General features: G+C 46.1%; 1 protein-coding gene across 1 annotated transcript in view; it reads left to right on the top strand.

Annotated features, from left to right (window-relative positions):
• enpp5 (ectonucleotide pyrophosphatase/phosphodiesterase 5) overlaps window positions 1-23,873 on the top strand; it is a 36,908-nt gene that overhangs the window by 3,889 nt on the left and 9,146 nt on the right. The window contains exons 2-3 of the mRNA XM_070885207.1: window positions 17,597-18,462; window positions 22,851-23,030. Of these exons, the coding sequence (XP_070741308.1) occupies window positions 17,628-18,462; window positions 22,851-23,030 (1,015 nt within the window). The 5' untranslated portion in view covers window positions 17,597-17,627. The remainder of the gene's footprint in view (window positions 1-17,596; window positions 18,463-22,850; window positions 23,031-23,873) is intronic.

Raw genomic sequence — 23,873 nt, 5'->3', positions numbered from 1 at the left:
CCTTCCGCTGTCTGCGCTCGATTTCTGCCTGCTCTCGGCGACGAGACTCGAGATGCACAGCGCCCTGCCGGATACTGTTCCTCCACTAAGGGCGGTCTTTGGCCAGGGATTCCCAGTTGCTGGTAGGGATGTTGCACTTTATCAAGGTGGTCCTTGAAACATTTCCTCTGCCCACCTGGGGCTCGCTTGCCATGTAGGTGTTCCGAGTAGAGCACTTGCTTAGGGAGTCTCGTGACGGGCATGCGGACGATGTGGCACACCAACGGAGCTCGTCAGTTTGGTCAGTGCTTCGATGCTGGGGATGTTAACCTGAGCATGAACACTGATGGTGTGTCTATCCTCCCAGTGGACTTGCTCTTCTCGAGAATTGCACAATGCATTCCCCAAAACTGGCAAAAATCTTGAAATCTCGTAATAAAAACCTCTCGGCTTGTTGAGTGAGATGGAGCATTGCAGCAAGGAAGATCGAGAAGAGCATTGGTGCGATGACTCAGCGCTGCTTGACCCCGGCCCGGATGTGGATTGGGTCTGTGGTGGATCCATTGGTCAGGATCACGTGTTATCGTGGAGCAGGCGGAGGATGGTGACAAACTTTTGGGGGCAGCCGAAACGGAGGAGGACGCTCCATAGTCCCTCACGGTTGACCGTGTCAAAGGCCTTTGTGAGGTCAAAGGCGGCCATGTACAAGGGTTGGTGCTGTTCCCTTCATTTCTCTTGTAATCGTGCGGTACAAATCATGTCCGCTGTACCCCTTAGTGGACAGAATCTGCATTGCGACTCTGGGAGGAGCTCTTCAGCCACAGTAAGAAGACGATTGAGGAGGATTCTTGCGATGACTTTCCAGTGGCCGACAGCAGGGAGATTCCGCTATAGTTGCCGCAGTCGGACTTGTCCCCTTTTTTGAAGATGGTCACGATTACGGCATCTCTGAGATCTCCTGGCATGCTCTCCTCCTTCCAGATAAGAGCGATGAGGTCATGCATTCGTGCCAATAGTGCTTCTTCGCCATACTTTAGAGCCTCAGCGGGGATTCCATCTGCTCCTGATGCCTTGTTCTTGAGCTGACGGATGGCCTTTTTGACCTTGTGCAGGGCAGGGATTTTGCTGAGATGGTGGCGGGGAGCATGCTGTGGGATGGAGTCGAGGACACTCGTGTTGAAGGCAGAGTTTCCGTTAAGGAGGTGTTCGAAGTGCTCCTTCCGGCGGGCCCTGACTGCCTCGGTGTCCTTAATGAGGGCCTCTCCGTTCTTGCGCTGAAGAATCCTCGCACGTCGTAGTTGTCGGCCAGCTGCTGGATCTCCTGTGCACTCATCATCTCTCCACCCACCATCTATTCTTTAGGTCGCGGGTTTTTTGTTGGACCTCGTCTTCAGCCGCCTGTAGAGCTGCTTTGCTGCTCCCGAATTGGGTTGCTGCTTTAAGTTCAGAAATGCCTTGCGGCTTATTAGCTCCTGGATCACCTGGTCGTTCTCGTCAATCCAGTCTTGGTGTTTGCTGGTTGAGTAACTGAGCTCTTCGTAGGCGCTGGTTATGGAGGCCTTGAGGGCAGACCAGGCGCTGTGGGCATTCTGCGTCGCGGGGTCATCGAAGGTCACCAAGTTGGCAGTGAGGCGCTGGTTGTATAGGGCTTTCTTAACTGGGTCTTTGAGTGTCCCAGTGTTGATTTTCCTGCGGCATTGTTTCTGTTGCCGACGCTGCTTTGGGCCTATATTGATAATGACAGAGCGGATTAAGTGGTGGTCCGTCCAGGTGTCGTCGGCTCCTGTCATGGCGCGGGTGATGAGCACGTCTTTGCGGTCCCTCGCTCGGACGATGACTTAATCGAGCAGATGCCAGTGCTTGGAGCGACGATGTTGCCATGATGCCTTGTACTTGTCCCTCTGATGGAACAAGGTGTTGGTAATGACAAGGTTATGTTCTAGGTATTTTGTCAGGAGCAGGGTACTGCTGGAGTTGGTTTTCCCTACCCCCTCTCTGCCGATCATGCCTCAAGGTCTGTGTCCTTACCGACTCTGGCATTGAAGTCGCCAAGGAGGATCAGTTTGTCATCCGTAGGGACTCGGGAACAGGGATTGTTCGAGGCTGGAGTAGAATTCTTCTTTGATCTCATCTGCTGTGTTGAGGTGTACGCGCTGATGACTGGTGCACTGGTTCCGGACTAGGGTGAGTCGGAGAGTCATGAGGCGTTTGCTTATCCCGTAGGAGGAGTCTCTGAGATGGCCCACCAGCTCATTCTTGACGGCGAGGCCTACTCCATGGAGGCGACCTCCTTTTGGTTTGCCTTTCCAGAAGAAGGTGTAACCTCCACCACCTTGTTACTTGAGCTGGCCTTTTCCTGCCCACCGGGTCTCACTTCGGGTGGCGATGTCGACGTCGAAGCATCTGAGTTCCCAGGCAACGATAGCAGTGCGACGTTCCAGTCTGTCGCTATTGGGGTTGTCCATGAGGGTCCTGATGTTCCAGGGAGGTGTTGCTACAGTTGTACAGGGCATTGGTGAGGCCACACCTGGAGTATTGTGTACAGTTTTGGTCTCCTAACCTGAGGAAGGACATTCTTGCTATTGAGGGAGTACAGCGAAGGTTCACCAGACTGATTCCCGGGATGGCGGGACTGACCTATCAAGAAAGACTGGATCAACTGGGCTTGTATTCACTGGAGTTCAGAAGAATGAGAGGGGACCTCATAGAAACATTTAAAATTCTGACGGGGTTAGACAGGTTAAATGCAGGAAGAATGTTCCCAATGTTGGGGAAGTCCAGAACCAGAGGTCACAGTCTAAGGATAAGGGGTAAGCCATTTAGGACCGAGATGCGGAGGAACTTCTTCACCCAGAGAGTGGTGAACCTGTGGAATTCTCTACCACAGAAAGTTGTTGAGGCCAATTCACTAAATATATTCAAAAAGGAGTTAGATGAGGTCCTTACTACTAGGGGGATCAAGGGGTATGGCGAGAAAGCAGGAATGGGGTACTGAAGTTGAATGTTCAGCCATGAACTCATTGAATGGCGGTGCAGGCTAGAAGGGCCGAATGGCCTACTCCTGCACCTATTTTCTATGTTTCTATGTTTTCTATGTCCCGAACTTAATTTTGAAGGGTGGAAGATGCCTGTGCTTGAGTTCTTTTAACATGGGGTGGCCGTTGCACACCCGCTGCCACACGAGCTTAGCAGAGCAAGGTCCAGTGGCAAAGGGGTCCAAGACAACTGGAGACCAGGTCTACTGTATGGGCCTAGTTGTCTATGGTGGGATGCGAGCCGTAAGCTCGGCACTAAGCAGCGCCTTCAGGAGAGAGGTGGTGAGAGAACTGAGGGTAGATAAATGTGAGGTTATCCACTTTGGTAGCAAAAACAGGAAGGCAGAATTTTATCTGAATGGTGACAGATTAGGAAAAGGGCAGGTGCAACGAGACCTGGGTGCCATGGTACATCAGTCATTGAAAGTTGGCATGCAAATACAGCAGGCGGTGAAGAAGGCAAATGGCATGTTAGCCTTCATAGCGAGAGGATTCGAGCATAGGAGCAGGGAGGTCTTACTGCAGTTGTACAGGGCCTTGGTGAGGCCACACCTTGAAATATTGTGTACAGTTTTGGTCTCCTAATCTGAGGAAGGACATTCTTGCTATTGAGGGAGTGCAGCAAAGGTTCACCCAGACTGATTCCTGGGGTGGCAGGACTGACATATGAAGGAAGACTGGATCAACTAGGCTTAAAAGTCACTGGAATTTAGAAGAATGAGAGGGGATCTCATAGAAACATATTTAGATGCGATGTTGGGGGAGTCTAAGGATAAGGGGTAAGCCATTTAGGACCGAGATGAGGAGAAACTGCTTCACTGAGAATTGTGAACCTGTGGAATTCTCCACCATAGAAAGTTGTTGAGGCCAGTTCGTTAGATATATTCAAAAGGGAGTTAGATGTGGCCCTTGCGGCTAAAGGGATCAAGGAGTATGGAGAGAAAGCAGGAATGGGGTACTGAAGTTGCATGATCATACTGAATGGTGGTGCAGGCTCGAAGGGCCGAATGGCCGCCTCCTGCACCTATTTTCTATGTTTCTATGAGGGGAGGGGATGAGAGACGCTAGGGCACTGCTCCATTTTTGCTTCCCGAAGGGTCGTGCGGGAGGTCAGAGTGGCCGCCGCCATTACCTGCGGCCAGTGCTCGGCAGTGGCTCTGCCGCAGCTCCTCCAGCTGCTTTTGCCTCCGTAGATCGGGCCGCTGGCTGAGAGAACTCCAGGGTTGCTGCTGAGACCGGTTCTGAGCTGGCCGAAGGGATTCCGAGGCCGGCTCTGGGCTGATCGAAGGGACTCTGGGGTTACAGTGGGAATATTAAACAGGTGCCCGTGCACCTTCCGCCCAACTACTTTGGGTTCAAATGGCGGACTCTGTCTCAGTGAAAGTGGGTTCAGCCAGAGAAAGTTGGCTACCGGCAAAGGTGGTAATACCCCCACCCGGGGAAATCGGGGCCAGCAGATTGACCCCACACACCCAGTCCTAGCCTGACCCCAAGGCGCTGGCCTGTGCCCACAGACAGGAAAAGTGATCCATCCATGGCTAACTAAAGAAGTTAAGGATAGAATTCGATTGAAAGAAGAAGCTTATAATGTTGTGAAGAATAGTAGTAAGTAGTTATTTGGAGAGTTTCAGAAACCAGCAAAGAATGACCAAAAAATGAATAAAAAGGGAAAAAATAGACCAAGAAATATAAAAACAAATTGTAAGAGCTTCTATAAGTATCTAAAAAGGAATAGAGTAGCAAAAGTAAAGATTGGTCTCTTAGAGGCTGAGGCAGGAGAAATTATTATGGGGAATAAGGAAATGACACAAATGTTAAACAAATATTTTGTATCTGTCTTCACAGTAGATGCAAAAAGCATACCTAAAATGGTGGGGAACCAAGGGTCTAATGAGGGTGAGGAACTTAATGTAATTCATACAAGAGGAGAAAAGTACTGAAGAAACTAATGGGACTAAAAGCTGACAAATCCCCAGGACCTGACTGAATTCCACGGTTCTAAAAGAGGTGGCTGCAGAGATAGTGGATGCATTGGTTTTGATCTTTCAAAATTCCCTAGATTCTAGAACGGTCCCAGCAGATTGAAAGGTAGCAAATGTAACACCGCTATTCAAGAAAGGAGGGAGACAGAAAGCCGGGAACTACAGGCCAGTTAGTCTGGCATCAGTTGTTGGGAAAATGCTGGAATCCATTGTTAAGGAAGTGGTATCAGGGCACTTAGAAAATCCTAACTTGATTTGGCAGAGTCAACATGGTTTTATGAAAGGGAAAGTGTTTGACAAATTTATTAGAATTTTTTGAGATGTAACTAGCTGGGTAGATAAAAGGGAACCAGTGGATGTAGTATACCCTTGTATTTGGATTTCCAAAAGGCATTCAATAAGGTTCCACATAAAAGGTTATTACACAAGATAAGGGCTCATGGGATTGGAGGCAACGTGTTCGCATTGATAGAGGATTGGTTAATGGACAGAAAACTGCGTTTTTTTTTTACTGGTTTCGTCATCCCTCGCCACCCGATGTTGCCATCTTGGCCACCTCAAAAATATCCAGTTTTCAGACAGTTGGATTCGAGACGTTGTATATTCAAGGCTGAGATAGATAGATATAGATTTTTGGGGTCTGGGGGAATCGAGGGCTATGGAGATATGCGGGAAAGTGAAGTTGAGATCGATGATCAGCCATGAACTTATTGAATGGCAGAGCAGGTTTGAGGGGCCATATGGCCTCTTCCTGCTCCTATTTCTTATGTTAAGTTTACATCGGTGAGAATGTAGGAGGCTCGCCAAGAGTACATTAGAGTCGTCAAGTCTAGAGGTAACAAAGGCATGGATGAGGGTTTCAGCAGCGGATGAGGGTTTCAGCAGCAGATGAGCTAAGGCAGGGGCAGAGACGGGGCACTGTTACAGAGTTGGAAATAGGCGGTTTTAGTTATGCTGTGGATATGTGCTCGGAAGCTCATTTCAGGGTCAAATATGGCACCAAGGTTTCTAACAGTCCATTTCAGCCTCAGTCAGATGCTAGGAAGAGGGATGGAGTCGGTGGCTACTTAACGGAGGTTGTGGCGGGGACCAAAGACAATGACTTTGGTCTTCCCGATATTTAATTGGAGAAAATTTCTGCTCATCCAGTACTGAATGTCGGACAAGCAGTCTGACAATTTAGAGACCGTGGAGGGGTTGAGAGAAGTGGTGGTGAGGTAGAGCTGGGTGTCATCAGCGTACATGTGGAAACTGATGCTGTGTTTTCGGCTGATGTCGCCAAGGGGCAGCATATAGATGAGGAATAGGAGGGGGCCAAGGATAGATCCTTGGGGGACACCAGAGGTAATGATGTGGGAGCGGGAAGAGAAGCCATTGCAGATGATTTTCTAGCTATGATTAGATAGATAAGAATGGAACTCGGCGAGTGTAGTCTCACCCAGCTGGGTGATGGTGGAAAGGTGTTGGTGGAGGATGCAGTGGTCAACCATGTCAAAGGCTGCAGACAGGTCGAGAACGACGAGGAGGGATAGTTTGTCAGTCACAAAGGATATCATTTGTGACTTTGATGGCCATTTCAGTACTGTGGCAGGGGTGGAAATCGTTTTAAAGGAATTCAAACATGGAGTTCTGGCAAAGATGGCCACTTATTTGGAAGGCGACAACGCGTTCAAGGACTTTGGAGAGGAAAGGGAGGTTGGAGGTGGGGCGGTAGCTTACAAGCAAAGTGAGGGTCAAGTATTTTTTGAGGAGAGGACTGATGATGGCAGATTTGAAGGAGAGGGGCACAGTACCAGAGGAGAGAGAACTGTTAACAAGGAGCCAGAAAAGGAAGTTGGGTGGTCAGCATTTTAGTGGGAATAGGGGAGTCAAGGGAGCAGGAAATGGGTCTCGTGGACAAGATGAGGGTGGAGCGGTTAAGAGCAGAGATCGGAGAGAAACTGGAGAACGATGAGAGTTCAGGGTTAGGGCAGGGGGAACTTCAGAGGAGGTTTGACCCAGTGGGCTAGGGGATGGAAAGGAAGTGGCAGAGACTGCTGATCAGATGGTCTCAATTTTTGAGACAAAGAAATCCATAAGCTCCTCGCACTTGAAGGTAAGCATGGTGGAGACAAGGGAGATGAATTTAAGATGACAGTTAGCATAGAGAATAGTAGCCGGGGCTTATCTTTGTATTCCAGAATGATCTTGGAATAATGACCAGTTTTGGCAGATGAGTAGAACCTGATAATGCTTTATGTGATCCAGCCAGACCTGGCGGTGAATGGCTTAACCAGTTGTCCGCCATATCCGTTCAAGTCTGCACCCCTTGGACTTGAGGAAGCAACGGTGAGGGCCGTAGCGGGGGAATGGTCAGGGTGAGCATGAGTAATGGTTTTAATAGGGACTACGGCATTGAAGGTGTGGTTGCAGAAATGTCATGGTGAATGGAAGGCTGGACAGTTCAAATTTCATAAGTAAGAGAGATTGGGGAGAGTTTTTACCAGAGGCGGACGCAGAAGGAAGTAGGGATGGGTGGGGGAAGGGGGCTGTGGGTGAAGAGTGATACAAGGAAGTGGTCAGAGGTGGCCTTGACTGCATTTAGTTTATATTGCCTCTCCTCTTCCTACCAAAATGAATCACCACACTTCTCTGATAAATTTAATCTACCATGTGTTTGCCCATTTCACCATCTGTATGTTCTCCTGAAGTCTGTTACTATCCTCACTTTTTATTACATTTCTGAGTTTCGTATCATCTGCAAATCTTGAAATTATGCCCTGAATACCCAAGTCCAAGATATATATCAAAAAGTGCAGTGGTCCTGGAGGTATCACTTTCCTCCAGTCTCAAAAACAACCGTTCACCTCTACTCTCTGCTTTCTGTCTCTTAGCCAATTTTGTATCCACACAGCCACAACCCCTTTAATCCCATGGGGCTCCAATTTTGGGACAACAATTTTATTGTATGATACTTTGAATTGAGCTGAGGAACAGCACAGGGTTGGTAGTATAATATTGATGGGAGCTGGGAATATAATATTGATTCCTGAATGATGGAAAGGAAATTGAGGATGAAATTAGTCAAATTAGGTTCATACTAACAATAGTTAATAATAATTGTGGGAGATTTTAATTATCTCAAAATAGACTGAGACTAGGAAAAGGTGGTGAGAAAGGGGAGTTTTTTTTCAACATTGTGCTCAGAACTGTTTTCTTAGTCAAAATGTTACCACTCCAAGAGGAAGCAAAACCTGACTGAGTTCTGGGTAATGGGGCAGAGCAAGTAGTTGACCGAAATGAAGGACCTGTATTAAAAAAATAGTGATCACGTTCTGTGTAAGAATAGAAAAGGAATAGGAACATTTAAGGACAAATTATAATGATATAAAAAGTAAACTTGTGCAGATCAATGGAAAGAAAATTTTAGATCTGCAATGGGAAATATTTAAGCGCGATGAATAGGTTACAAATTTAGTATATTCCAGTAAGGAAAAGGCAATGTATGGAAGGCTTGGGCTCCATGGATGAATAAGAAGACGAGAGCCAATTTGAGGCTGAAAAGAGAAATATTTTGTGATTACATAGCAGATAAAACAAAAACCAGGACAAATTTAAAGAATAAAGGGGTGATTAGAAAAGCTAAGGGAGTTTGAGAGTCAGTCAGCATTAAAAAACAAAGGGCAGTAACACAAGTGTTCTATAACTGCATTAGTAGCAATAGCATACTCAATGTTAGGGCCATTAAGGAGACAAGTTTGCAATGGAAAGTGAGGGAATGGCAATGGTAGTAAAGAAGTACTTTGTCTCCAGTTTCACAGAGGGAATGGATATTGAAATTGTAGAATCACCTGAGGTGGGTATGAATAGTTAGTAACGACTATTCAAAAAGAGATTATACTAAAAAAAACTCAAACTTAAGGTACTAGGACCCAATAGTTTACACCGAATATTCTGAGGATAGCTAGCGAAGAAATAGTGGAGGCTGTGACTATAATTTCCCAGACTTCTGCAGAAAGTAACATTGGTACATCTGGGCCGGATTTTTGGCTTTCATGGTTTTTCGGCGAAAACGGTAGCAATACGTGAAACTTGATGGGGTGGATGTGGAGAAACTTTTCACTTGTGGGTGAGTCCAGAAAAAAAGGGCATAAATATAAGATAGCCACTAACTGATCAATTAAAGAAATTTGCAGGAATTTCATTATACACAGAGTGGTGAGAATTAGGTGCTCGCTACCACATTGGAGTGGATGAAGCAGATCACATTCATGCATTTAAGGGGAGGTTTGATATATACATGAGGGAGAAGGGAATAGAGGCTCGTGTAGAATATAAACACTGGTAGAGACCAGTTGGACTGAATGGTCTGTTTCTTTGCTGCAGATTAGTTTTATTTCTATATACATTAGACCATAAAAAGCAAGGAGGTAATGTTGAACTTGTACAGGACCTTGGTTTGGTCGCAGTGGGATTATTGTGTACAATTTTGGGTATACATTATAGGAAAGATGTAATACAGTACAATGGAAAAGGTGCAGTGAAGATTCACCAGGATGCTTCCATAGACAAGAGATTACAGTTATGCAGAAATATTTGAGAAGTTAAGGCTTTTTCCACTATAGGTGAGATAGTTAAGGGGCGATCTGATAAAAGTCTTCAAGATGTAAAGGGTTATGATGAGATAAATAGTGTCCTGCTGACCACTGTAAACATGGAGTGGGCAAAAATTTAAGATGATCACAAAAAGAATGATAGAAAACCTGTCTTTACACAGAGAATAGTTGGAACGTGGAATTCTCTGCCACTAACCATCATCAAAGCAGAATCTATAAATTGTTTTAAAAGGGAATTAATTGCTTTTAAAAGGGAACTATTAAAGGCAATGAGCAAGAGAATGGGCTTCAATGAAGTGGTGAGTGGGGTGAAAAACATCAGTGCAGACTTGATGGGTCAAATGGCTGTTTCTGTGCTATAACATTCTTTGAGACCTGAAAACTTTTAATGGTTTTGGAAGAACAGGACAAATCCAGATCAGCTAATCAATTAGACACAGTGGAGAGCACCAGCTCCAACTGTCGCAGGACAGGAGAGTGGAGAGCACCAGCTCCAACTGTCGCAGGACGGGAGAGTGGAGAGCACCAGCTCCAACTGTCGCAGGACGGGAGAGTGGAGAGCACCAGCTCCAACTGTCGCAGGACGGGAGAGTGGAGAGCACCAGCTCCAACTGTCGCAGGACGGGAGAGTGGAGAGCACCAGCTCCAACTGTCGCAGGACGGGAGAGTGGAGAGCACCAGCTCCAACTGTCGCAGGACGGGAGAGTGGAGAGCACCAGCTCCAACTGACGCAGGACGAGAGAGTGGAGAGCACCAGCTCCAACTGTCGCAGGACGGGAGAGTGGAGAGCACCAGCTCCAACTGTCGCAGGACGGGAGAGTGGAGAGCACCAGCTCCAACTGTCGCAGGACGGGAGAGTGGAGAGCACCAGCTCCAACTGTCGCAGGACGGGAGAGTGGAGAGCACCAGCTCCAACTGTCGCAGGACGGGAGAGTGGAGAGCACCAGCTCCAACTGTCGCAGGACGGGAGAGTGGAGAGCACCAGCTCCAACTGTCGCAGGACGGGAGAGTGGAGAGCACCAGCTCCAACTGTCGCAGGACGGGAGAGTGGAGAGCACCAGCTCCAACTGTCGCAGGACGGGAGAGTGGAGAGCACCAGCTCCAACTATCGCAGGAGCATCCAGTCGTGCCCCGGTAACTGCACCCAAAGTAAGTGCAGTGTGGGAAATTACACTCTGCTTCCATTGAGGGGTGGTAAGGCCAATTCTGCGGCGGGAGCAGGACTTCCACGCTGGGGGGGCTAAAATTCCCTGCCCCAGAAGGTTACCGCCCCCAAGATGGGAGCCTGTGCGGGGAGGCTGAGGGGAGACGGGGATGGAGGATGGAGGGGAGAGTGGTGGAGGTGAGGGGGTGGAGAAACCCAGGGCGGGGGACAGGAGGGGCCACATTGCAGCGAAGGTCTGGAGGGGCGGGCCTGGGGGCTCTGTGCCTCGGTGCGGGGGGAGTGTTCAGATTGGGGTGGACGGGTTGACTACGCAGATGGCAGTTGGTGGATGTGGTGTGGTTGACATTGCGGGGGCGTGGCTCCAGGGTGGCCGGGACTGGGGGCTCGACATCCGGGTTGTTCGGCATTTGGGAAGGATTCTGACTGGATGGGGCGGGTTGGGTGCGGGGGGAGTGTTCCCGGTGTTGGGTGCGTCCAGAGCCGGGGGGTGGCACGCTCTTGGAATGGGGGGTGGGCTGTTCGGGGCTGGGATTGGGAGAGACTTCTTCACTCGGGGAGTTGCTGGCCTGTGGGGTTCCCTGCCGCGGAGAGTTGTTGATGCCAGTTCATTGGATGTTTTCGGGAGGGAGTTGGATGTGCTCCTTGCAGCCGGGGGGGGTGTGGAGGGGGCGTGGGGGGAGGTGCTGGGGTGGGTGATCAGCCATGATCTTGTTGAATGGCGGTGCAGGCTCGAAGGGCCAAATGGCCTACTCCTGCACCTTATTTTCTATGTTTGTATGGAGAATCACTGGCACTGTACCAATGGTTTTCTGATATGTGCAGCCAGTGGGTGAGACAACACATACTTGGAAAATGGGCTCTCTGATTTTCTGTGAATTTTGTTTCTATTAGGCCAAGTGTGCATTTCCTGTCTATCATGCATCTCTGTCACTCCAATTTCTGTGTCTAGCTTTAAAAATAAAAAACCTAAGAAACAAAGGGTCAGCAAAAAAACTGAAGCCAGTATGTGTGTACAGGTAGAGCGTCCGAACTCCGGAAACCTCGGAACCCAGACCGTTCTGGATTTTGGGTATTTCCGGATTGCGAACATCTCTGCCTGGGCTGAGGTAGATGGGGGAGGGGGGAGGGGAGGGGAGAGGGGCGGGCAGAAGGGGCAGGCGGTGTTGGGGGGGAAGGTCGAGGGGGTCGGGGGGTCGAGGCGGAGAGGGGGTCGGGGGGTCAAGGGGGTGGGGGGTAGAGGCGGGGGGGGGGGGGTGACGCGGCGCGGGGGCCGAGGCGGGGAATCTGGATTTCGGAGCATTTTCTGGTTTCAGGACGATCCTGCCACGGAGCGGCCCGGATTCCGGAACATTCCGAATTTCAGAACTTCGGATTTTGGATGCTCAACCTGTAGTCTCTTAAGCAACCTCTATATAAACCAGGAAGTGGAGTTTCCGCTTTGGTGCAATCGTCGATCAGGACCCAACGGCGCCTAAAATGCGTAGTTTTGAGAATTGTTTTTTTTCCTCTCAAGTTTCTGCTCGAGCTCAATTGCATTTCGCTAAACGCAAAATCTGCCAGAACCAACGCAATTGAGCAGCGTTTTAGAATATAACTTTAAAAAAATGTTGCTTTAAAATATTCCTTGTTCTATTTAAGAGTGGTAACCTGGTGCAGTTTAATTATCACAAAAAAGAAGCATTTTAATCAGAGTGCCTAGTTCACCACCTGTATGTAACCCAATTTAAAATAACTAAATGACTTGGAAAAAAAATATACAGAACGATTTGCTAGTTATATTAGGATTACCGTAGTCAGTTTATTGTTTCAGATTTTAATTATTGTTGGAGAATGTAAGAAATAAAAAATAATGGGCTAGAAATTCGCCACCGTAACAATCGATTTAGCTCAATCTTTTGGAGCCAAGTTTTTTTTAAAGAGCTAAATAAATTTAAGGCCATTTTGCTAGTTTCGGCAGTGGTGTAACACCGTCGTTAAAAAAAGGGCCGTTTTTTTTTTGAGAACCATTTAATGCCGCCACTTGGCGTCAAAACCAACGATAATGCCGTTTGAGATTTTCCCCAATAAGGACATTTTTAAGGACAGTGCTAAATACCGATTTGAAAAAGCTCGTCTTACCTGGTCGAGTTGGATCGATATCGGCGCCATCCTGGAAAACAGAGCTTCTTTGGAGGGAGTTTATAATGCATTTTTAGGGACATTTAAGGACATTTTAAAGAATGCGGGCTATTCTATCTGCCATATTTGGTGAGTGCTTATGTTATCCTGAATTATCATAGAAGAAGGCTTATTCGACAGCATTATCGGCGTAATCAAAGAGGTTGCAGACTTATGGGGAGGAGGCCTTGCCCCCAATGAGTTTACGGGGAGACGCGCTCTTACCTGCACCCAACTGAGGCACAGTGCGTTAAAAAGCTGCGCTTTCGAAGAGAGGTAGTCACAGAGATATGCCAGCTTATAAAGGCAGACATACAGCCTACAAGCAGGAGGAGGACTGCACTGCCCATCGAGGTTAAGGTGACTGTGGCACTTGCCTTCTATGCCTCCGGCTCCTTTCAGGCATCAGCTGCGGACATATGCTGCATCTCGCAGCACGCTATACATAGCTGCATTCGCCAGGTGACTACTGCACTGTTTGCATGCAGGGATAACTGCATTAACTTCCCAATGGCCAGGGAGGCATAGAATTAGAGGGCTCTCGGTTTTGCATGAATTGCTAGCTTCCCCAAGGTACAGGCTGCCTTTAACTGTACGCACATTGCCCTGCGAGCACCTTCAGAGGAGCCAGAGGTTTACCGAAAGGGATTCCACTCCCTGAACGAACTGATCATCTGCGATCATACTCAGCGTATCATGGCAGTAGATGCAAAATATGCAGGGAGCATCCATGATGCTTTCATCTTGCGTGAGAGCAGTGTCTCTCATGTTTGGGCAGCAGCCAGAAGGGTAGACCTGGATGCTGGGGGACAAAAGTTATGGGCACGCTACCTGGCTCATGACCCCCCCCCCCCCCCCCCCCTGCAAAATGCAGACAGAAGGCGAGTGTCGCTACAATATCTGTCGAGGACAATTGGAGTGCTAAAGCAGCACGTCCGATGCCTGGACCACTCTGGAGGCTCCCTGCAATACTCCCCTCAGCAGGTCGGTGAGGATTTCCCACTGGGGATTGCAGAACCAGCTCGAGAGAGAGAGAGAGAGAGAGAGAGAGAGAGAGGGGAGGAGGATGAGGAACCCATGGTACCACTACAACCCGCAGGGCGACGGGGGAGGAGGCCTCGTGGACATTATGCCATTGTAAGAGCCTTGCGTCAGCAGCTAATATTTCATCGCTTTGCATGAAGACTGAACGGCCGTTTGATCATTGCATCCCACCATGTTGACTATTTCCACCTGTTGTTCTGCGAATGAGACACTACGTGAGTTTGGTTTAGTTGAAAAAATAATTTGCAGTTCATTAAACATTTGTACACTTGTACTTAACTTTAATTAAAAAATGATAAATTTTAAACGTTTAAATTAACATCATTTAAATAACATAAGAACAGCAAAACAACAACAGCAGCAAACAAGCTGCAGCCACCTCTTCCCTCACCCCCTTACTTAAACACCGCTGTGCCGCCTGCCCTCCTTGCCCTTGCCATTAACCTTGCCTGTTACCACAGGCTTAGCCCTACTCCGGTGAGCCCAAGCTTCTTATTAGTGTCTTGGGTACGACGCTCCACTTGTTGGGGGACAGACCCAGGAGATAGCAATCCGGAAGACCTGGGTTCGGCCTCTTTGGCCTGTGCATCAACCTGCACACTACCTGTTAAGGTTGGTCTGGGAATTGGAGTGGCAGTGACATCACTTGATACCATTAATTGTCGCTGGGCGATGACAGCCTGGGTGTGTTCCTGTGTTGTAGCGACTATCTCCGACATGCCTGCAGATCGTGCTGCTATTCCTCCCGGTATGACCTCTATTTCTCCCTTGATCCCACCCATGGCCTCAAGGAGTGACTTTTGTAAGCTGAACGCTCTTCCCCACTCAGTCCCATGAGCTCTACCATCTCCCGTGGAGCCTGTATTTCAGGAGAGCACTGTTCAGGTCTCCTCCATACAGACTGGCTACTGCTGCACTGGGTGTGCTTTCCTGCAACCCACTGGGACCCGCAACCTCGTAGAGTGGACAACCCAGAAATGTCCCCTCGCGTGTAGAACTGTTGAAAGCGCTTGGTACATCTGTGGCCTGCACCTCCTCCAATTGCAATAGCACCGTCTGATCATCTTCCTCCTCCACCGCCCTCTCTCTTTTCCCCCCCCCCCCCGCCCCCCTGAAAAATATTGTCGGTCTCCTACTCCTCCTCGTATTCCTCCTGATCGCCCTGTGGAACTTATTCAGTATGGCCGAGGTCTTCTGGCTCATCCACTTCTGTTTATGGCAAGGTGGCGGGGTCTTCTCCTTCATTATTGGATGTTTGTGAAACATCTGCCACATATAACAGAACAGACGAATGGTTAGCAGCAGGGGAGGGGACAGGGGACAGGGTGACATAAGTAGGCTCACAATAGCGCAGGCTCATTTGAAGGCCCATGACGAATGATAGTACATCGCATAAACCGAAGCGTAGCTGATGGAGAGTACATCGCATAAACTGAAGCGTAGCCCACTTGTGCCAACCCAGACTGGATTTTGCAGGACTTACCCTCTCTCTACAATCTGGGCCCAGCATCCGCATGGGTGGTTGATCTTTGGGACCCACCAATACTACCTGCGATTCTACTTTACAAAGCTGTTAGTGGGTACAGTCTTGACGGACCTCCATCAGTTTTTGTCTGCTCTTGGTGGTTGTCGGACACCTTATGTAAAGATGGCAATAGAAATTTTAAAGAGCGGGGCCTTCTGCTGCCATGGCGCACATAGTCACATTTACAATTCAAGTAATTGCAGTGCATAAATAAAAACATTACTTATTCTAACTGCTTGGCAAAGGTCCTGCCACTTCTTCTGGCACTGCTACCAGTCCTCTTGGTGGCCCCACTGAGGAAACCTGCTGTGCAATGCATTTCCAAGCTTGAGCTATTGCTGCTGGTTTAAATTTGCCAGGACCCTTCTTGCCAATCTGGCGCCATCCTCTCTTCACAGCTGGACTAAGGAGAACCAGTGGATGGTGGTGTATTTGGACTTTTAAAAGGCTTTTGACAAGGTCCCACACAAGAGATCGGTGTGAAAAATCAAAGCACATGGTATTGGGGGTAATGTACTGACGTGGATAGAGAACTGGTTGGCAGACAGGAAGCAGAGAGTCGGGATAAACTGGTCCTTTTCAGAATGGCAGGCAAGTGACTAGTGGAGTGCCGCAGGGCTCAGTGGGACCCCAGCTCTTTACAATATATATTAATGATTTAGCTGATGGACTTGAGTGTAATATCTCCAAGTTTGCAGATGACACTAAGCTGGGTGGCAGTGTGAGCTGTGAGGAGGACGCTAAGAGGCTGCAGAGTGACTTGGACTGGTTAGGCGAGTGGGCAAATACATGGCAGATGCAGTATAATGTGGATAAATGTGAGATTATCCACTTTGGGGGCAAAAACACGAAGGCAGAATATTATCTGAATGGCACAGATTAGGAAAAGGGGAGGTGCCACGAGACCTGGGTGTCGTGGTTCATCAGTCATTGAAAGTTGGCATGCAGGTACAGCAGGTGGTGAAGAAGGCAAATAATATGTTGGCCTTCATAGCAAGGGGATTTGAGTATAGGAGCAGGGAAGTCTTACTGCAGTTGTACAGGGCCTTGGTGAGGCCCCACCTGGAATATTTTATTCAGTTTTGGTCTCCTAATCTGAGGAAGGACGTTCTTGCTATTGAGGGAGTGCAGCGAAGGTTCACCAGACTGATTCCAGGGATGGCTGGACTAACATATGTGGAGACTGGATCAACTGGGCCTTTATACACTGGAGTTTAGAAGGATGAGAGGGGATCTCATAGAAACATATAAGATTCTGACGGGACTGGACAGGTTAGATGCGGGAAGAATGTTCCCGATGTTGGGGAAGTCCAGAACCAGGGGCCATAGTCTTAGGATAAGGGGCAGGCCATTTAGGACTAAGATGAGGAGAAACTTCTTCACTCAGAGAGTTGTTAACCTGTGGAATTCCCTGCCGCAGAGAGTTGTTGATGCCAGTTCATTGGATATATTCAAGAGGGAGTTAGATATGGCCCTTGCAGCTAAAGGGATCAAGGGGTATGGAGAGAAAGCAGGAAAGGGGTACTGAAGGAATGATCAGCCCTTATCTTATTGAATGGTTGTGCAGGCTTGAAAAGCCGAATGGCCTACTCCTGCACCTATTCTATGTTTCTATGTTAGTAGAATGCTATGGGTAAAATCTACTGAGACCCTTGGAGGGGGCCTTGCAAGCAGCAAATGGTTTATTGGAAAGTTATATGTGGACTACTGGCAATTTACCATCCACAGAAGAACGTGAGCAGTGCACCTGCAATTTTTCAATAAGCCACCTGCTGTGTACAAGGTCCCACTGGTGGTGAAAGGTCTCAGAAAATTTCATCCACGTATTTAAGCCTGTATATTGTGACCATTTTATTTAGAAATATTTTCTAGAAACTTCCCACATCTGACTATTAACTGATCAGCGCTAAGTTAATTGTTATCCATGGGAACATGATAATTGATGTCACTGTGGCTAGGGGGACTAGAGAGATAAGGGTGTGTCTAGAGCTGTAGCTCAACATGCGTAAGCACTTCCAAGATTGAGTGAGGAACAAGGGGACATTTTGGTTCGAGAGTTTTTAATAAATACTGAGATGTAAGCAGTTTTGATTGTTGCTATTTCTGTGTTGCAGCTGGTATCTAAATACCTGACCGCAGATTACCATGGCACCTCGCATCTGGCAAATGTGTCTTTGGCAGGTTGTAATCACCTTCACTCTCACTGAAGCTATATCTGTTCAAATCGAGCAACCAAAGGTACTGCTGGTATCTTTTGATGGATTTCGTTGGGATTACATCCACAGAGTTCCAACACCACACTTCAAGTATGTCATGGAAAATGGTATTCATGTGAATCAGGTTACAAATATTTTCATCACAAAAACCTATCCCAACCACTATACCCTTGTAACTGGGTTATATGCAGAGAGCCACGGGATTGTAGCCAATGAAATATATGATCAGGACTTAAATAAAACCTTCTCTTTGGACAGAATGGATATGTTTGACCCAGTCTGGTGGGACCAGGCCTACCCACTTTGGGTTACAAACCAGATTCAAGGCCAAAAGAGTGGAGCTGTAATGTGGCCTGGTACTGATGTTCAAATACATGGTATGTACCCAACTCACTACATGATCTATAATATCTCTGTTCCTTTTGAGGATCGAGTGGCTCGACTGATTGACTGGTTCAGTGGGAAAGAACCTATTAATTTCGGCCTCTTGTACTGGGAAGAGCCTGATCATTCAGGCCATGTTTTAGGGCCCGACAACCCTCTCATGGATAAGGTCATTGCAGATATTGATCGAAAGCTTGGTTACCTCGTAGAACAACTTCAGAAAGCAGGACTCTGGGAGTCAATAAACTTAATAGTCACAAGTGACCATGGGATGGCTCAATGCTCTAGAGACAAGATTATTGAATTGGACCAATACGTTGATCATGATCTGTATACATGGATTGACTTCACTCCAGTTTCTGCTATTTTACCCAAAGAAGGTAAGACAAAGGCAATTACTATTGATTTTCTTTGTTAAGAATTGGAAAAATGCGTTTAACGTAATATCTTAAAACCATCACTATATAACTAAGAAACTCCACTAATTCTAACTACATCTTCTGGATAACGGAATAAGGAAGAGGAAGGTGGGTCAGCCAGGCAATAGGCTATGCAAGCAAACTTGTATTATCCATCATGTATGCTTAAGTATTACAGTAACTGATGGAATGTAACAATATGTGCATCAGTGTTCTTGGAATAGAAGTGTGAGGTCATCCACTTTGGATCTGAAGAAGACAAATTAGAATATGTTCTTAATATTGATAGACTAGGAGTTGAAAAGAGCAAAGGGATTTAGGTCTCTGTATACACAAGTCACTAAAAGCTGGTGCACAGGAACACAAAGTAATCAATAAGTTTGAAGGATTTGTTGGCCTTTATCTCGAGAGTTGGAATTCAAAAGAGAGAAAGAGCTGCTTCAGTTGTACAGAGCCTTGGTCAGACCACATCTGGAGTACTATGTTCAATTTTGGGCACTGAACCTCAGGAAAGATATTGGCCTTGGAAAGGGCCACAGATTCACCAGAATGTTAACAAGGCTTAAAGGGTTAAATTGTGGGAACAGTTGACTTGTATTTCCTTGAACTTAGAAGGTTGAAGATTGATCTAATTACGGTGTTTAAAATGATAAAGGGATTCAGTAGTAAAAACAGAAAACGTTGGAAATCTCAGCAGGTCAGGCAACATCTGTGGAGAGAAAAGCAGAGTTAACGTTTCAGGTCGATGATCTTTCATTAGAACTGGTGAGAACGCAGGAGGCGGCCATTTGGTCTGTCAAGCCCATGCCGGCTCTCCAAGAGCACTTCAGCTAGTCACACTCCCCCGCCCTTTTAATAAGAAATAGGAGTAGACTATTTGGCCCCTTGAGCCTGCTCCGCCATTCAATAAGGTCATGGCTTATGTGATCTTAGTCTCAACTCCACTTCCTTGCCCGCTCCCCGTAACCCTTCACTCCCGTATCTTTCAAAAATAGGTATCTCCAACTTAAATATATTCAGTGACCCAGCCTCCACAGCTCTCTGGGGCAGAGAATTCCACAGATTTACGACCCTCTGAGAAAAAATTCCTCATCTCAATTCTAAATGGGCGATCCCTTACTCTTAAACTATGCCCCCAGTTCTAGATTACCCCACGAGTGGAAATATCCTCTCTGCATCTACCTCATCGAGCTCCCTTAGTATCTTATATGTCTCAATAAGATCCCCTCTCATTCTTCTGAACTCCAGTGAGTATAGGCCCAACCTACTCAACCTTAAGTTAAACCCCTCATCTCAGGAATCAATTCTCTGAACTGCCTCCAATGCAAGTATATCCCTCCTTAAATAAGGAGACCAAAACTCTCTGCAGTACTCTAGTGTGGTCTCACCAATATCTTGTACAGTTGCAGCAGTACTTCCCTGTTTTTATACTCCACCCCCTTGCAATAAAGGCCAACATTCCATTTGCCTTCCTGATCACTTGCTGTACCTGTATACTAACTTTTTTGTGTTTCATGCACAAGGATCCTCAGGTTCCTCTGTATTGTGCAGCATTTTATAATCTGTCTCCATTTAAATAATAAATTTGCTTTTTTATTTTTCCTGCCAAAGTGGATAAACCTCACACTTTCCCACATTATACTCCCATCTGCCAAATGTTTACCCACTCACTTATCCATTTGCAGATCCTTTGTATCCTCCTTGCAACTTGCTTTCCCTCCCATCTTTGCATCATCCGCAAACTTGGCTACATTACACTCGGTCCCTTCATCCAAGTCATTAATATGGATTGTAAATAGATATCAAGGGATATGGAACAAATGCAGGTAAATGGAGTTGTGATAAAGATCAGCCCTGGTCTAATTGAATGGTGAGAGGCTGATCGACTTACTCCTATTCCTATGTACCTTTTAGAATACTACTAAATATGTTTTTAATTTTTAGACTTCAATGTAAACATTTGTCTTTTCCCTAGGCCTTCTCCTGTGCCCTTTTGTAAGCTGGTTTGTGGACTACTGTTTTTTTTTTTTGCTTTCCCTGTTCTTCACATGTCATAATATATTTGTATACCAGTGACACCCAGTTCTCCTTCTCCAGCATCTCTTGAGTCCTCCACTGATTCATCCAGACTGTTAGACTACTTGGCTGACATCCAGCTTTGGATGAGTCTTGATTTTCTGCAGGTAAACATTGCAAAGCCTGAAGATATCATCTTTGGTTTCCACCACAAATTTCTTCCACGGCGCTATTTCCATTCCCTTCCCAGCCACTGTCTCAGCCTTTACCAGAGTGCTTGCACCCTCAGTATCCTATTTGAGCCTGAACTGAATTTTTGATTCCATGTTGTCTCCATCACAAAGACTACCTACTTCCCCCTCATAATATTGTGAAATTCTGCTCCATTTCAGCTCATCTACCAATGAAAACCTCATGCATACCTTTGCCATCTTGCGATTCAATATATTCTCGTACTCTTCTTGTTGTCATTCATCCTCCAGAAACTTGACCAAAACTCTTGTTCATCATCCCACCCTCACTGACCTCATCATCATCATAGGCAGTCCCTCGAAATGAGGCTGACTTGCTTCCACGCCAAAAAGGGACGAGTTCACAAGTGTTTCAATGAAGGACCTAATATTCCAAATCCCGAACTACATCCTGAAGGGTGGAAGATGCCTGTGCATGGATTTTTTTTAACATGTGGTGGCCGTTACATACCAGCCACCACAACCTACATTGGTTTCTGGTGCCTGAACTTCAATTTTAAATTGTTGTTTTTGTCTTTAAATTTCTCCATAGCCTGCCTCTCCATCGCTGTAACACCCTACAAACCCTGCTCTCACTCAAACTCTCCATTTCTCTGATTCCGATTCTTGTGCATCCCTCCTTTTTTCACTCCACCATTAGCAACGTAAATTCAATCATTTAGGCCTCATTCTCTGGAATTCCATCCTTAAATCCTTCTATACACCGATTGCTCATTTTAAGACTCTCCCCAAAAGCCATCTCTTTGGGCAAGCTTTTGGTCACCCATCCTAATCTCTAATCTCTCCTTTGACTCCGTGTCTGTTTTCTCAGCATCTAGTGAAGTTCCTTTGAATGTTTTTCTACATGAAAGATGCTATATAAATGCAAGTTGTTGTTGAACTGGTCAAAAAAATTTCCATGATTCTTAATGGTGGTTAGACCTTTCTGTGCGTAGGGTCTAAGGCTGAATTTTGGATGTCGGATCTGATTTTGGGTGTGGGCTATTGGTGACACAAGCCTCGTATGTCCCATTGAACTTGGTTGTCTAGAACATTAGGTGGCTTGCACATTGCATGCTGTCCATCAAACTGAAAGAATACTTGTCCTTTAGCTAATGTACTGTGAACAAATCAGTCCACAAATCAGGTTTTTATTACTAGATTTCAAGATTTTTGCCAGTGTTTTGGGGAATGCATTGTGCAATTCTGTTTGATGATTAAGCCATTGGCTTATGATTGAATAAATCAAATTCTGCTTTCATTACATGGGACTATGCGATTTTTACCAGTGTTCTGGAGGTAAAATCCACGAAAGATGCTTGAAGATGTTACTTGAAAGCTGGCTGTAAGAGCATGCTCATGTATCCATGGTTCAGTTCAGTCCTTACCACAATTGGTTTGCAGAGAGACAAGCTGTGAAGCTGTACACCTCCAAATGCTATACCCACCATTTGAAAAGATATGGTGTGTGTCCATGCTGTTGTCAGGAGGACTCTGGCAGTGCACTCACATTTTATGGTGTTGTGCTACTCACTATGCCACTTGCAAAGAGATCTTCATATCTGCTATTTGACTTTTAACAAGACTTGCCAGTTATTTTATAATCAAGTAGTCACTATTCTCATTAGGGGAGATAAGTGGATTCTCTTGACCAGCCTGGTGATATAAAATTGGATTAGAACCTTTGTAGGATAATTTGATACCCAAACCAGGCAGTTCTGAAATACTAAACAGCGCACTGATATTTGACTATCCAACCTGTTTCATTAATGGGACTTGGAGGGTAGACCATTCACTAGAGATTGAGATCCTTCTCATTCAAAATTGTACAGCTGCTCTTTACAGTTTTGATACATGTAGTGCATCCCCCTCCCCCCTCCAATTAGGCAAACTGATTTCTCTGTGGCTTTGCTTGGAGACTGTTAATTATAGTGATGAGTTTCTCTTTTGTGTGACAGAAACCCAGCTGACAAGAAAATAATTATTATGGATGCTCGGGGCACAGTTTATTTAAAAAAAAACTATTTCAAGTTGTTTGAAACACTAATGCACAAGCAGGTATTTTAGTGCTGCTGATGTGAGCACTATTTTGTTTTACTGTAGGCAAACACAGTGAGGTATATAATGCTTTAGTGAATGCTCACCCTAATATGACCGTATACAAGAAGGAGGATATTCCAGATCGTTTTCACTACAAACACAATGAGAGAATTCAACCAATAATAGCTGTGGCAGATGAAGGCTGGACTATCAACCAGAACAAAACATCTGGAAAATTTATTTGTAAGTGTTTTATATTAATAATATTGGTAATGTTAATTATTTTTTAAGCAATGGTGAGGATAATTTTCAGATTTTTTATTGGTAAGGGGGTGGCAAAGAAAGGAAGACAACTCATCTGTGTCTAAGTATATGCTTTGTCACATTTCCATTATCAAAATGCATATTATCTTCTGTTTTTAGTCGGCTTCTTCAGAGTTTTTTGAGAAAAGATTACATTTATTTTGTATGATCCGAAGACAAACAAAGGGAGTCTGCAAAGCATGGAACTGTGAGGATAAAAGAGCAATACATATTGGAGCATGCACAGATTACACTTGTATATCTAAATATCATTAAGTGTTCCATTTCTATAACACTTATTTTTTAAGTTTCTTACTGTTTGATTTGATTTCCATTGGAAGTATCTTCCATTCCCACTGCCATTATGGTTTGAGGTTTTTCAGTACAACTTTATTTCGTGCAATAAGATCAACCAAGTGATATTGCGTAGTCAGCCGCACCAGTCAACTTCTGAACTAGTTAAACTGTATCATGCTCCACCAAAATTATAAACAGTTTTTGATTGCTCAACTAAACCCTAGTTCAAGATTACGTGCAAGTGTCATTAAGGGTTAGCTTGGCATTGGTCGCATTCACGTCTGAGTCAGAAGGTCATGGGTTCAAGCTTCACTACAGGACCTAGGCTGACACTTCAGTACAGTAGTGAGGCAGTGCTGCTTTTGTCGTATTTGGAAGTGTCTCATACCAAAGTGGTTGACTCCTAATTTCCCTCTGAAGTAGCCTAGTAAGCCATTCCATTGTATCAAACCACTATAAGGCAACTAGGGTGGGCAATACATGCTG

The sequence above is a fragment of the Pristiophorus japonicus genome, chromosome 7, assembly GCF_044704955.1.
Source record: "Pristiophorus japonicus isolate sPriJap1 chromosome 7, sPriJap1.hap1, whole genome shotgun sequence".
In the NCBI taxonomy this organism is placed as follows: Eukaryota; Metazoa; Chordata; class Chondrichthyes; family Pristiophoridae; genus Pristiophorus; species Pristiophorus japonicus.
This window is presented reverse-complemented; position numbering and strand designations above follow the sequence as displayed.